General features: G+C 40.3%; 1 protein-coding gene across 1 annotated transcript in view; it reads right to left on the reverse strand.

Moving 5' to 3' along the window:
* The window catches only part of RGS7 (regulator of G protein signaling 7), a 567,494-nt gene that overhangs the window by 266,657 nt on the left and 285,240 nt on the right, over positions 1-15,597 (reverse strand). Inside the window, exon 2 of the mRNA XM_004375937.1 lies at positions 10,792-10,888. Within this exon, the coding sequence (XP_004375994.1) occupies positions 10,792-10,888 (97 nt within the window). The remainder of the gene's footprint in view (positions 1-10,791; positions 10,889-15,597) is intronic.

The following is a 15,597-nucleotide window of genomic DNA, read 5'->3' on the forward strand; positions in this document are numbered from 1 at the left end:
GTTTGAATAGGAAAGGGAAATAAAGAACATGGCAAAACAAAAGTGTATGTTTGCATGGTGGAGCCATGGAGGAGATAAGGAAACCTACAGGAAGCTCATGCAGGTTGTAGGACTGTACACTTAAGGACAGGGACAAAGGCTGCAAAGCCACCAGGAACCCAGCAGTCTCTGCCTTAACATCTCTGCTTCTCTTTGCTCTGTTTCTTTCTTCTCAATCTGCAGGCAGGCTTCCTTTGCTTCTTTCTGCAGACGGCCATTACACACAGTCCAGGTTTATATCACCTCAGTGTCAGACACATACACTCAACTGAGGCTCTGTGAAACTCAACGAAACCCAGGGGAGAGAGATCTGATGGGCCTAGCTCTGGTCTGTGTCCACCAATGACCTCATCCACTGACCCCTTGGTCACACATTGCCTACAGGTTTGCCTGAGCTACCTCTGCAGTGGAGGAAGCAGTTCTCTGGGGGAAAAATGTGATTTTATACATTCAAGAACATGGTTTGAGAGATTGGTGTGGAGGGTTTACCCAAAGGCTTTTTTCCTCTGATTATTGGAGCCATAGGAACTAGGAGCCTGAAAACAACTCAAAAACAAATGTTGAACATTTAGCTAAGAAAAAATATTTATCAGGGGAAAAAACTATTAATAGATATATTATCTGTGTAATAGGATTCTTTGACAGGATTCTGGACCTCAGATGCTATTGGAGGATAGTGGGGAGGAGCAGAATTGCATCATCCTTCTCTCAACACGGCTGTTTGCAGAGGTAGATGTAGACATTACTTGGTCTCCATGACATATATTTACGTTTGAAGCACGGGTGCTACCTGGTGGAGCTGAGCAGTGCTGATGCCTTCACCTAGCTGTTGACATCCACCAATGTCAGGGGTTGGGGAGGCACTTGGCTCAGGCATAAAGGGACTAGATTCTTCTTCCTAAACTCTTTGCTCTCTCACAGTGAAACTAATAAATAAAAAAAAATAAAATAAAAATCACAGACCTAAATGTTAAACACAAAACTATACAACTTCTAGAAGATAACAGAGAAGAAAGTCTAGATGACCTTGGGTTTGGCAATGAGTCTTTAGACACAACACCAAAAGCATGATACATAAAAGGAAAAATGGCAAGTTAGACTTCATTAAAATTAAAAACTTCTGCTCTGCAAAAGACACTGTTAAGACAAAAAAGACAAGCTACAGACTGGGAGAAAATATTTACATAACACATATATGATAAATAACTTGTAACCAAGCTATACAAAGAACTCTTAAAACTCAACAGTGAGAAAACAAACAACCCAATTTCAAAATAGGCAAAAGATCTGAATAGATACTTTGCCAAAGAAGATACACAGATGGCAAATCAGCATATGCAAAGAAACTCAATATCACATGTTATTAGGTAACTGCAAATTAAAACAGCAATGATATACCACTACATACCTATTAGAATGGCTAAAATCCAAAACACTGACACCAAGTGCTGGCAAGAATGTGGAGCACCAAGAACTCTGAGTCACTGCTGGTGGGAATGCAAAACCGTACAGCCATTTTGGAAGATAGTGGGGCAGTTTCTTACAAAGCTAAGCACAGACTTACTTTATGATCCACCGATTGTGCTCCTAGGTATTTACCCAAATGACTTGAAAATATATGCCCACACAAAACCTTGCACGTGGATATTTGTTTAAAGGAGCTTTATTCATAGCTACCAAAAATTGGAAACAACCAAGATGTCCTTCAAAAGATGAATGGACAAACAAACTGTGGTAACCCATACAATGTAATATTATTCAGCAATAAAGATAAATGAGCTATCAAGCCACAAAAAGGCACGGAGGAATATTAAATGCATATTGCTAAGACCACAGCCTTTAGTATGGATTACACCTCAACATAAAGAAAATAAAAATCCTCACAACTAGACCAATAAGCAACATCATGATAAATGAAGAAAAGACTGAAGTTGTCAAGGATTTCATATTACTTGGATCCACAATCAACACCCATGGAAGCAGCCGTCAAAAAATCAAACGACACATTGCATTGGGCAAATCTGCTGCAAAAGCCCTCTTTAAAGTGTTAAAAAGCAAAGATGTCACCTTGAAGACTAAGGTGTGCCTGATCCAAGCCATGGTGTTTTCAATTGCCTCATATGCACATGAAAGCTGGACGATAAACAAGGAAGACCAAAGAAGAATTGAGGCCTTTAAATTGTGATGTTGGCGAAGAATATTGAATATTCCATGGACTGCCAAAAGAAGGAACAAATCTATCCTGGAAGAAGTACAACCAGAACACTCCTTAGAAGCAAGGGTGGCGAGACTAGGTCTCACATACTTTGGACATGTTATCAGGAGGGATCAGTCCCTGGAGAAGGACATTATGCTTGGTAAAGTGGAGGGTCAGTGAAGAAGAGGAAGACCCTCAACGAGATGGACAGACATAGTGGCTGCAAAATGGGCTCAAACATAGCAACGACTGTGAGGATGGTGCAGGACCAGGCAGTACTTCGCTCTGTTGTACAGAGGGTGGCTGTGAGTGGGTACCAACAGCACTTAACAACAACAAAGTGAAAGGAGCCAGTGTGAAAGAGCTGTATCCTGTAGGATCCCAGCTACATAATATTCTTTAAAAAGCAAAACTATAGAGACATTAAAAAGATCTGTGGTTGCAAAGGGTGAAAGGGGAGTTGGGAGGGGTGAATAGGTGAAGCATAGACATTTTAAGAGCAGTGAAACTACTCTGTGTGATACTGTAATGGTGCACACATGACATTATGCAACTGTCAAAACCCAAAGAACTGTCAACACGAAGAGTGAACCCTAAATGTAAACTGTGGGCTTTAGGTAATAACAATGTATCAATATTGGTTCATCATCAATTAGAACAAATGTACAGCCCCAATGCAAGATGTTAATAATGGGAGAAACTGTATACAGGAATCGGGGTATATGGGAATTAGCTGTACTTTCTGTGTAATTTTTCTGAAAACATAAAAGTGCTCTAAACATAAAGTATATTATTAAAAAAAAGTTAAGTCTGTTAGATGGGCTGGGGTGGCCTTCATTGCGGCCAGATTGCAGAAAGGATGATCAGACCCCTTGAAAAGGTTGCACTGTGAGAAGAGAAAGAAACTGTACAAGCAAGTTGGCTACTGCCCCCAGAGCCCTGGGGGGAACCCAGCAACCCAGTCCAGCCCCGCTGCCCTGCTTCTGAGGGCTTACCTTGGTCCAGTACTTCTTAAACTTTACCGTTAAAATTGAGGGTCTCATTCAATAGGTCTAGGTTGGGGGCTAGATACTGCATTTCTAATAAGCGTCCAGGTGATGTTGATACAATTGACCCATGAACCACAAAGTTTTGCTTTTTCAAGACTATCATATACCGGTAGTCCTTGACTTATGACGGGGTTCCTTTCTGACAACTCCGATGTAAGTTGGTTCTGACATAAGTCGAATACCTCATTTTTTTTTGGGGGGGGAGAAGTTTCATTATTATTGCCTTTTATTATCAGTATCTTTATAAATCCAATCTTTATTTAGCTGTAGCGGTTGGAAACATTACATATAAACTTAGAGATATATTTTAATACATACATACATAGACAAAAATACATTTAAGAAAACCGGAGTCGTAAGTGTGGTTCATTGTAACTCGAATATGTTAAGTAGGGGACTACCTGTGGCTGGAATCATACAGTATGCAGCTCTTTCAGACTTGCTCCTTTCACTTAGCAATTTGCATTTATGATTCCTGCATGTCATTTTGTAGCTTGAAAGCTCATCTGCAGAGCTTCAAGGAACATAAGTGGGTAAACTGAAAGAGCTGGGTGAACAATAACTGAGATCCTTTTCCCTCGTGTAACAGGCCATATAGTAAGGATAGACTTTTTCCCCAACTATCATGCTACCCTCCTTTCACACTTCACAGGCCTTTCATCACAGCTGGTTTTCGTTCTACCAAAGGTTAATAAAGTTACCAGACCCCTCGTTTATCATCAGTAGCTCTACAGGAGAAGGTGAAGCAGGGTCAGGAAGAGGACAGAGAAGCAGAAAGAGCCAGAAGAGGAAGGAGCAGGTAGCAAGATATGTCACAAAAGGACATGAGAATTAACATTCCCCAGGCACCATCAGAAATACCTAGGGAAGGAAATTCCTAAAAAACACTGAAAATCCTGTGAGTAAGGTGGATGGAACTTAAAGCCATTACAATTTAGATATACCTAGTAATACAATGAGGCTGACAAATTCTAGACATACCAGTTAAAGCTACAGAAAAGCATCCAACTGAACTTGTAAAGCAGAGAGCTCCTGAAGCACTTCTAGCGAACAAAGAATAAAAGTTGCAAACATTAATATGAAACATGCCATCAATATTCTCTTTTCTTAAAAAAACATTTTATCGTGTTTTAGGTGAAAGTTTACACAGCAAATTAGTTTCCCATTCAACAATTCATACACAAACTGATCTGTGACATTGGTTGCTGTCCTCCGCAAAGTGTCAGCAGCACTCTCCGTTTCTCCTCTGCCTCCCCCGTTGCCATCCCTCCAGTTTCCCTGCCCCTCCTTGCCTTTTTATCTTTGCTTTTGGGTAAATGTTGCCCGTTTGGTCTCCTATAGATGATTGTTCGAAGGAGCACATTCTTCATGGGCGTTATTGTTTATTTTATAGGCCAATCTATTATTTGGCTGAAAGGTAACCTCTGAGAGTGTTATTTCAGCTACAGGCCAAAAGGGTGTCGTAGGGCAATAGTCTCGGGGGTTCCCCTAGTCTCTACCAGCCCAGTAAATCTGGTCTTTTTTATGAATTTGAGTTTTGTTCTACATTTTTTACACATTCTAACCGGGACCTTCTACTGTGTCCCTGGTCACAGTGGTCATTAGCGGTAGCTGGGCACCTTGTAGTTCTTCCGGTCTCGGACTAGAGGAGGCTGTGGTTCGTGTGGGCCATTAGTCCTGCGGACTAATTTCTTCCTTGAGTCTTGTTTCCTTCACTGTCCTTTACTCCAGACGTGAAGAGGCCAATAGCTGTATCTTAGAGAGCCGCTCCCAGGCTTTTAAGACCCCAGACACTACTCAACAAATTAAGATGTCGAACATTATCTTTATGAACTATGTTATGCCAATTGACCTAGATGTCCCCCGAGACTATGATCCTTAACCTTCAAGCCCAGTAACTCAGTCCCAGGAGGTGTCTGGATATGTCTAAGAAGTTTCCATAACTGTGCCCCTTATGTGCTCTATTATATACACGAATATATATGCAGCACATATAATTATGTACATACAGATGCCCACAACTATAGCTATCTATGCACACACATGTACTTCCATCTGCCCTCCCACACCTATAGAGCATACGTATCTACCTATGTAACCACTCACAACTTTTTGGTTGTTACTACTGTTGTTGCAGAATTGTATATGTTACAGCAGTTAACATAGTTGTCCTTTATTCTTGTGTAACTCTCAGTGTCTTCATTTACCTTTGTCACGTTGTGCAGACTACTCCCATATTGTGTATTGCCTTTCCCTTCACCAGAATTAACACGTGTCTGCTATCTAGTAAGTACTTCTCCCTCCCTCCCTCTCCCATCTCTGGTAACCATCAAAGAACATTGTTTTCTGTGTGTAAACCTATACTTGACTTCTTACAAAAGTGGATCATACAATATTTATCCTTTTGTATTGACTTATTCCACTCAGCATAATGTCCTCCAGATTCATCCACGTTATGTTTTTCAGATGCATCATTATTCTTTATTGTTGCATAGTATTCCACTACATGTAGGTACCACATTCTGTTCATCCATTCATCTGATGATGGACACTTAGGTTGTTTCCATCTTTTTGCTACTTGAATAATGCTGCAATGAACATGGGTGTGCATATGTCTATTTGTGTCACTGCTCTTATTTCTCCAGGATATACACCTAGGACTGGGATTGGTGGATCATAGGTATTTCTATTTCTAGCTTTTTGAGGAAGTGCTATACCATCTTCCACAGTGGTTGTACCATTTTACAATCCCACCAGCAGTGTATAAGAGCTCCAGACTGCACACAACCTCGTCAGCATTTGTTGTTTTCTTTTTTTTTGATCAGTGTCATTTTTGCAGGGGTGAGATGGTACCTCACTGTAGTTTTGATTTGCATCTCTCTAATGGCTAATGATCGAGAGCATCTCTGTATGTGTTTGTTAGCTGCCTAAATGTCTTCCTTGGTGAAGTGTTTGTTCATGTCCTTTGTCCATTTTTTATTGGGATGTTTGTCTTTTTGTTATTGAAATGTTGATGTTTTCTATATTTTTAGAGATTAGATCTTTGTCAGATATGTCATTGCCAAACATTTTTTCTCAGTCTGTAGGTTCTCTTTTTAATCTTTTGGTGAAATCTTTTGATGAGTATTTAATTTTTAGGAGGTCCTAGTTATCTAGTTGATCTTCTGTTGTTTGTGCATTTTTAGTTATGTTTGATAGTGTATTTATACCATAAATTAGGACTCCTAACTTTGCCTCTATGTTATTTTCTGGGAACTTTACAGTTTTTGGTTTAACTTTTAGGTCTTTGATACATTTTGAGTTAGTTTGTGTTAGTGTGAGGTAGAGATCCTGTTTCATTTTTCTGCAAATGGATATCCAGTTTTGCCAGCATCATTTATCGAAGAGATTATCTCTTTCCCATTGAATGAACGTCAACCTTTGTTGAAGATCAGCTGTCCATAGTTGGGTGGATTTACTTCTGGGATCTCAATTCTGTTCCATTGGTCTATATGTCTATCATACCAGTAACAGGCCGTTTTGACTACTGTGGCTGTACAGTAAGTTCTGAGAGTGGGAAGCGTGAGGCCTCCTACTTTGTTCTTCTTCTTTAATAATTCTTTAGCTATTTGGGGCTTCTTTCCTTTCCTTCTAAAGATAGACAGTAGTTTTCTTCCATTTCATTAAAGAATGTTGTTGAGATTTGGATTGGGATTACATTGTATCTATAGATTGCTTTGGGTAGTGTTGACATTTTCACAATGTTAAGTCGTCTAATCCATGAGCATGGTATGTTTTTGCATTTATGTAGGTCTTTTTTGGTTTCTTGCAGTAGTTTTCCTTGTATAAGTCTCTTACATCCCTGGTTAGATTTATTCCTAGGTATTTTAAACTTTTGGAAGCTATTGTAAATGGTATTGTTTTCTTGATTCCCTTTTCTGAGTTCTCCTTGTTAGTGTAGAGGAATTTGTTTTGTCCTGATTTTTTGTTTTTGTTTGTTTTGATATATCAGGGCAGGCAGGGCAGGCGTGCTCCGTTCATCGCTTGTCTGGTGGAATGGGAGCGCTCCCCACCTGTCACCAGGTGCTTGAGGCAGCGGTAGACAAGGCAAACACATGTTGCTATTTGCTGGGCATGCGGGGCAGTTGAGGGTGGGCTGGGCAGGCATGGGTGACCACATGTTGTTGGTCCAGTGGCACAGGAGTGTGTGATGGAGCTCACCACGTGGGCGGGACAGTGGGTGGGGTGGGTGTGGTGGGTGAATAGCAGGGCAGGCATGCTTAGTGCCGGGTGGCCAGGGCAGTGGGTGAGGGGTGTGGTAGGTGACCAGAGGCACAGCAGTGCTCTCTGCCACTCACTGGGTGGGTAGAGTGGCCTGGGGTGGCAGACGGGGCTGGGTAGAAGGGGAGGGAGTTCTTGTACTTTAGTCCCCTGGTGAGCAGGGCCACAAGGGTAAGGGGCGTTCTTGCCACTAATCACCAGGACAGTGAGGGAAGGGGGAACATACTCTTTTGGGTCACCAAGTGTGCAGCCAGCAACTGGGACCTGTCCTGCCCAAGTGCGAGCAGCAGGGAGGCTTCCTGAAATCTGGTCAGCTGACACTCTATGGATCTATTACTTGTGTGTGTCACCACCCTAATGTCAGGGATCACCACTGGTGAGTAGTCCTATCTCTGGATCCTGGATCCCTCCCTGCTCTGTAGTTGCCAAGATCCCTGGAGCTCTCATCCTCCTTCCTGTACTTTCCCTCCTTAGATCTGGTTCATGTCCTGTTCACCTTGCTTCACTCTGTGTATGTCTACGCAGTTTCTCTATCTCCTATTGGAAATTCTGTGACATTGTCTTCCTGTGCTCCTCACTTGGAATTGCTGCTGGCTTTGTCTCAAGATGGCCATGCTGTGCTGGGCTGGCTGGCAGGGCACCTCCTCTGTATCTCTCCTCGTTCACTGTTTTCATTCAGTTTGTTTTCCCAATCAGTGTTCGATCTAATTCTTTATCCTTCCATTTGATGCTCAGGGTGTGAGAATTGTCATGTGTATCTGCTTCATTGGTTTCTCAGATCTTCACTATGGAGGGATGGCACAGTGTGTTTGAATAAGGTGCCATCTTGGGCCGTCTCTCAATATTCTCTTTATTTAATAGCTACCACTGTTGTTTTATGTTAGTGAACATTTAAACAATTATTAGGGATTTCAGGGCTCATTCTCAATCTATATGTCCGATCCTACTTTTCAGTTAAGATTTTAATATTCTCAATCAAGATTTCTCCCAACAGGCTGTCAAGGAACTGCTATCCAAATAATTTAATCAAAATTTTCAGACTCCACTACAGTAGGTGACTCCAACTTACAACTCTGCTTAATCTGATGTTTTGTTTAGTCTGTGTATTGTCATAAAAATTCCTAAATTGGAATGCCTTTAAGTAGGCCATGCACTGTTGCATTAACCACAGTTCTCTGTTCAGATCAGCTCCTCCATGCATATATATCTGCCTGGAATCTAAAGGCATTTTGTTTTGCAACCCCTACAGTAGAGTATTTTAAGGCTATAAGTTCATTCACTTTTAGCTCATCAAAATATCAGTAAATATTTTAACATTTTTCTTTAGATGTAAAATCAACTTTCCAAGTCCTTGACCACAAGTATCTTAATATTTATTAGTGGACACAGGATATATGACATACAAGACAAATAGAGCATAAAAACTGCGATTAGAGAGGCACAAATCAAGTTTTTTGAGAGTATGGTGTTTTTTGAGAGTACGGTGAGAGAGTAAGAGAACCCTGAGATGAATATTGAAAAATGGACTGAATGTAACAGTCAGAAAGACCTGGAAATTGAAGATGAGGATAGAAGTTCTAGCTGGAGAGAAGAGATAGAGTAAAGTCACAGATGTGGGAAAACACAGGGCATCACCAAGAAAGACCAAGAAGCTGGAAAAAAGTGGGCATGAAAGGTAGTAACAGGAAAAAAGATGTAAAACTTGGTTAGCACAAAATGCCATTCTATTGTAGCTCTCACCTGCTCCAAGCTCTCTCTCTTTTCTACCTGAGAGTAAGACAGCTTTCAGACCCCAGCACCTGGGCTGGCTTATCTGCTCTTCTAGTCTTACCAAGGCCCAAAGCCTACTAATCTAGTGATCATCCCTTGATCCTTGTTCATGAGGAAGCATCACAAAAGTCTTGCATGTAACTCCTATCAAACACCCCTCCTCCACCTACTCTAACATCCAGCCTCCTTATTCTCATCATTCCTTCACAAGGTTTACATTTGTCTGGTCACACCTCTGCCCTTAGCCGTGCCAAGGCCATGCCCCAGCATGCCCCGCGGCCCACAACTGGGGCCTTCACAGTCTCAGGGAGACAGAGCATAAATTTCTAACTCGTTGCTATCCATTTCTTCTAGTTTCTCTAGCTACTTACAATTAAACCTGTGGCTTTCCCTATTTCAGATAATGATTCCTTTATCTCTCAGTCAGCCCATCAGACCAAAACAAAACAGACAAATAAAAACAACACTCTGAGTCATGTCCTCCTTTATCCTCCATACTCAAGTATTCACCAGCCCTCACGCTTCTTCCCCCAGCCCCTGGAGAACAGAACCGTGGCACCCAAACTATTACTGCAGAAGTCTTGTAACCACCACCACGATGATACCCGTTACCCATTGCCGTTGTGTCAATTCCAACTCATAGTGACCCTATAGGACAGAGTAGAACTGATCCATAGGGTTTCCAAGGCTGTAATCTTTATGGAAGCAGACTGCCACATCTTTCTCCCATGACTGCTGGGTTCGAACTGCCAACCTTTCGGTTAGCAGCCAAGTGCTTAACCGCTGCACCACCAGGGCTCCTGCTGTATGATAGCCTTTCCTTAATGCCAGTTCATCCTGAACACTTTGATCACAGCATTCTCCACAAAAATTTTAAATGTCTCCGTATTTCTCCATATAAGAAATCTAAATTCTTTTGGTGGCTTTCAAAGACCTTCATGATCTGACCCACCTCTATGTATTCCATCTTATTTCCTTTAGTGTCCTACCCATCCTCTTCTCTGTAGTTTGTCAGTTCCCAGCTCTGCATGCTCAGCAAGAAGTGGCAGTGGTCTCAGGCTGATATAACTCCTCCTCATCTTTCACACTCAGATCATTTCTTCAGGAACCATTTCCTGGCTCCTTATTAATTTCTTCACCCTCCTAGCTCCCATATATATTCTATACTGCATTATCTCATACATTTTAAATTTATTTTTGTATTGTTTACTGTTATTTCACATTCATTCATCATGTTTTTGCAACTAACTGTATGCTCCCTTCGAGTACGGCCAGGATTTTATTTGTTTTGTTTTGCTTTATTTTATGATTATTTCACATGTCTAACATAATGACGAACATTGGCATATGCATTTTGTAAGTAGCTACTGATTAATAAGTTAGAGAGAGAGTTTCAATAGTGAATGACCGGAATAATTTTAAACAGTAAAATAAATGATGCAGGAGAAACCAGAGATGTACTGACAGCAAACTTACCAGAGAAGACACTAGGTATCTTGGAGAGAAAGCTTTTGACCGTACGAATAGGAATTCCATTTTTTTCATCTTGCATGCGTGCTATGACGTCTTCCATCTAAACAACAACAATAATATAATTAAAACCTTCTAAAAGCTGAATTAATTTTTGAGAGAAATAAGCTTTATATGCTAGTTTTGCCCAACTAAGAATAATGACATATATTTTGCCTTGGTAGAGATTGTCACATTAATATTTTCAGTTTGGTTAACAGAAGGTGGAGGAAACAGCAAGAGAAATGGCCATTTCAGGGTCCATTAAGCTACTAATAGGAATTCTGTGCTTTGAATATTGCCTCTATCTTGGTTGCACATTCTTTGGTTATAAAGGTTGAAATAAAAGAGTGTTTATTTTTAAGGTTGTCAGAAACCACTGTTATGGCAAAATTCACACTTCATTAATGTTATCTCAACTGAACTCAGTGAAAAAGAAAATAGAAGCCTTAAAGACACCTGCCTGGAATTCCTCTCGAAGCAAGAGAGTTTCTATGGTTTGGTTTAACGTTGAATTTCTAATGCCTTTCTAGAAATACAGGACTGATTGCCAGCAACTGCTGCTTCTCCTGCCCAGGTACTTCACTCAGGTGGAATATGAAACACACACATAGTCTGAACATAATGAACATAATGAATACAACAGCCTTCTGTCCATTTAGCAGTGGATTCACTGCATCTTTCTAGCTTATTAGTACACTCTTTTCCTTTTGAAAAAGTTCCAGTTTTAAATGACTGAGCTTCACAAAGTCTAACATCAAATTTAGTTCTGAATGCCACTCATTCAAACTATACCTTATATTTATCTCCCGTGCTTATAAACCACACTCACAGACACCTACACTCATACACTCACACACACACACACACACACCCATACACACACTCAAAATCCATTCGTTCAATTATACACTCTAGAAGTATTTCCTGATCACCTACTCTACACACCAGTCTTACCACTAGATATTATGGATATGGAAATGAACATAACATCGTTCCTGTTCTCAAAAAATTCACAGTCAATAGTGAAAACAGCGGCGAAATTTGAATAAGGTCTATAGTTCAGTTAATAGTGTTGGACCAATGTCAATAAATTACACTATGGTTATATAAGATGTTAGCATTAGAGAACGCTGAGTCAAGGGCGTATGAGACTTCTCTGTACTGGTTCTGAAACTTTTCTGTAAGTGTAAAATGATTTCAAGATAAAAAGTTAAAAAAATTCATAAGGAAAATTTCCTATCAATGACTTATCACATTTCCAACAGCACAGTTTCGCAATGATTTTCAGCTAAGACATCTTATTTACTTGGATGAGTTATATCAGATTTATTAATATGAAAAAATAAACTGGGGATGTGGAAAGAATGGGTTTTAAAATCAGACAGGTCTGTATCTGATGCTCAGCTCTTCTAATTATCACCTATGTTACTTTGAGCAAGTTAGGCAACCTCTTTAAGCTCAGTTTCCTCACCTGTAAAATGGTGATACTAATACGGGTAATTCCTTTCAAAGTGTTCTTCTAAGGGTTGAGGTGAGCTGGAGTGAGGTAAAGGATTTGAAGATAAAATGATCTATGTATACTTAACAATACACACAGATAAAGTTTGTTGTTTAGTTGCCGTTGAGTAGGCGCCCTATCATGGTGACCCCATGCACAACGGAAAAATGTTTTCTAGTCCCGCACCACCTTCACGATCATTGGTATGCTTGGGTCCATTGTTGTGGCCACTGTGTATTTTGAGTGCCTTTCAACCTACAGGGTTCACCTTCCAGCACTATATCAGACAACATTCTGTTGTGGTCCATAGGGTTTTCATTGGCTGATTTTCAGAAGATCACCAGGTCTTTCTTCCTAGTCTGTCTTAGTCTGGACACTCTGCTGAAATCTGTCCACCATGGGTGACCCTACTAGCATTTGAAATACTGGTGGCATAACTTCCAGAATCACGGTAACACACAAGCCACCACAGTACAATGAACTGAGAGACGGGTGGTAGATATATAAAGTACCATGCCATATATATTGAATTCAAATGCCGATGCACATTACTCGAATTTCTTTTCATGTGGAGGGAGCACCATTAGCCTAATCTTCCTGGTCTCTTTCTGGCCCCTAACTGACTCCACTGCAGGAGAGCTGGGCTGACTTACCTAATAGAATAGTTGGGAATGAGATGTTGGCCTGCAGGACTCATCCCTTTTCTCTCGGCAGAGAGTAAGGCAGTTCGAAACCGGGTTTCAGTATTGAAGCTTACTTGTTTGTAAACTCATTAATAATAAGTTTTATCAGCAATCAAGGTGATATTGTGACCTCCCTTTCTGCCTTCCCTTTTGACTGTGTTTTTTCAATTTGTTCAAATATAGATAGGAAAGAGGTGCTTTATATTGGGCCTGCAATAGGTCCCTACAATATCCACTTACCCACTTCTTTTGATTTAATAAAGTTATCTCATGTAAGTGTAGGAACACAAACACAAATATACTCTTACGACTTTTTATTTGGTTACTGTTTGTCCTTTCCCTCACCTGACACAATGTTCAGAAATGAGGAATAAGCTGCTTTGCTCTGCCGAGTATCAGCCTCTAAGCCCTCGTATTATTTACTTAACAGTTTAAACCATGCCGGATTAGATGGACACAGAAACCTCTTTGACTCACACTTTAATCACCTCAGCAACCAGGGACAAGGCGCTGGTTACCTCTGGGTAGGGGCTGAATTAAAGTGTGTGCTGTGAACACAGGGGTTTTCTGTACAAAACCAAGTCACCTCTCAGTTCATCGGACTAGGAACCTAGACACCAGCAACAAGAATTTTTAAGGTGACCTCTGTGGTTGTATTTTAAAAATCTTTAATTGTTCCAAGCCATAATCTCCACAACAGAAAAAAATGTTAAAATTCATGTAAAAATAGGAGTGTGTTCTAGACAATAACAGTTACATGGAAATGTGAACAGGGAAATGTATTTAACTGTTTTGATCTTTATTGAGATGTGGTTTATCCATGAACTAGAATGAGCAAAAGAAAGAAATAAACAGATAAATAAAATAAAACCTAACCCCCAGGTTTCTAAAAGCTAAAATTGGTCATAAAGACCACATATAAAAACACACCCATCTTATCCATTGAAGTTCCCACAAGCATTCTCTCAGAGTCTATTTTTACATTAAGTGTGGTTTTAACACATTTATTAACTGTTTCTCGATATTAATTTTTTTTTTAATTAAAAAATTGCTATCAAATTGATTCCAATTCATGATGACACCGTGTGTGTCAGAGTAGAACTGTGCTCCACAGGGTTTTCAATGTGTGTAATATTAAGCGGACAAGATAAATCTTATGGAAGGAGTCCCTGGAAGGCACAAACAGTAAGCGCTCACCTACTAACTGAAAGTTTGGTGGTTTGAATCCATCCAGAGGCACCTCAGAAGACAGATCTGGCGATCAGCTTCCAAAAGGTCACAGCGTTGAAAACCATATGGAGCAGTTTTACTCTGCACACATGGGACCGCCATAAGTTGGAATCGGACTTGACAGCAACTAACAACAACAATCTTACAGAAGTAGACCACCAGGCCTTTCTTCCACTGGGTATATTTAAACTGCCAACCTTCCAGTTAATGACTGACCTCAGAACGTTTGTGCTATCCAGGGGCCTTTGAGCAATAGTAAATTGGATGAGAAGGGAAATATTAATAGTTGGCAAACTAATACAGCAAGCTAGACAGCAAGAGGGATGAAAAGAACTATACAAAGTAACACTAATAAATATTAAAACTCTTTGTGAAATTTCAGTTTAAGACCACCTTCCATTTAGATACTTCAAGGATCTCAAAAACAGATATATATGAAGGCGAAGTCAAAAAGTATTGCTGCTAGGGTTCCAGTTCATACATGCACGGGTTTATTCCAAACAAAACGTGTTTAAACATGCCTCTGTGATCAGTGGATGGCTGTAGACAAGTTCTCTCAGCAATACACTTGTCTTAACCTTGTTAGAGTGCCTTCAAAAAAAAAGGATTTTTTTGTGCCATGGAAGAAGATGATTTTGAGATCAGGGCTAATATCAAATTTTTAACAAAACTCAAAGGACATCTTCCCAAATCACTGAAGCTTTGCAACAAGCTTATGGGAATGCTGCCCCACATAAAACAAAAAAGTTTTTAGATGGATCAAGTGTTTTAAGGAAGGTCGGGAAGACCTCAAAGATAAGCCAAGGGAGGGAAGACCACTCAGAAGGCTATGGTGACTGTTTTTGGGGATTCCAAACGGGTAATCTTCATAGATTCTTCTCGAAGAACACAGGATGATCACAGGCGCTTACTATGAAGAAGTTTGAGGAAAACTGAAATCCGCATCGGTGAGAAAAAGGCCAAGAAGTTTCACTGCGGATATTTTTTCCATCACAACAATGCAACTGCTCATTATTCGAGGGTAGCAAGGGCTGTCCTACTAGAATTTCATTGGGAAACCTTACCTGATCCACCTACAGCCCTGATCTTGCCCATTCAGACTTCTTTTTGTTCCCAAATCTCCAAGAACATTTAAAAGGAACATGATTGGAGTCCCTCAGTGATGTCAAAATTGCTATTTTGATGTGGTGTAAATCTAACAGTACAGAATTCTTCAGGGAAAGGTTACAGAGATGGAAACACCGCCTTCAGAAGTGTATAGACAAAGATGGAGGAGATAGCTTCAGGTTTTGATATTTTTGTTTAATAAAGGTTTCTATGATTTTGTAGCAACATATTTCGACTTAACCTCACATATAT

The sequence above is a fragment of the Trichechus manatus genome, unplaced genomic scaffold (assembly GCF_000243295.1).
Source record: "Trichechus manatus latirostris isolate Lorelei unplaced genomic scaffold, TriManLat1.0 scaffold00039, whole genome shotgun sequence".
Lineage (NCBI taxonomy): Eukaryota > Metazoa > Chordata > Mammalia > Sirenia > Trichechidae > Trichechus > Trichechus manatus.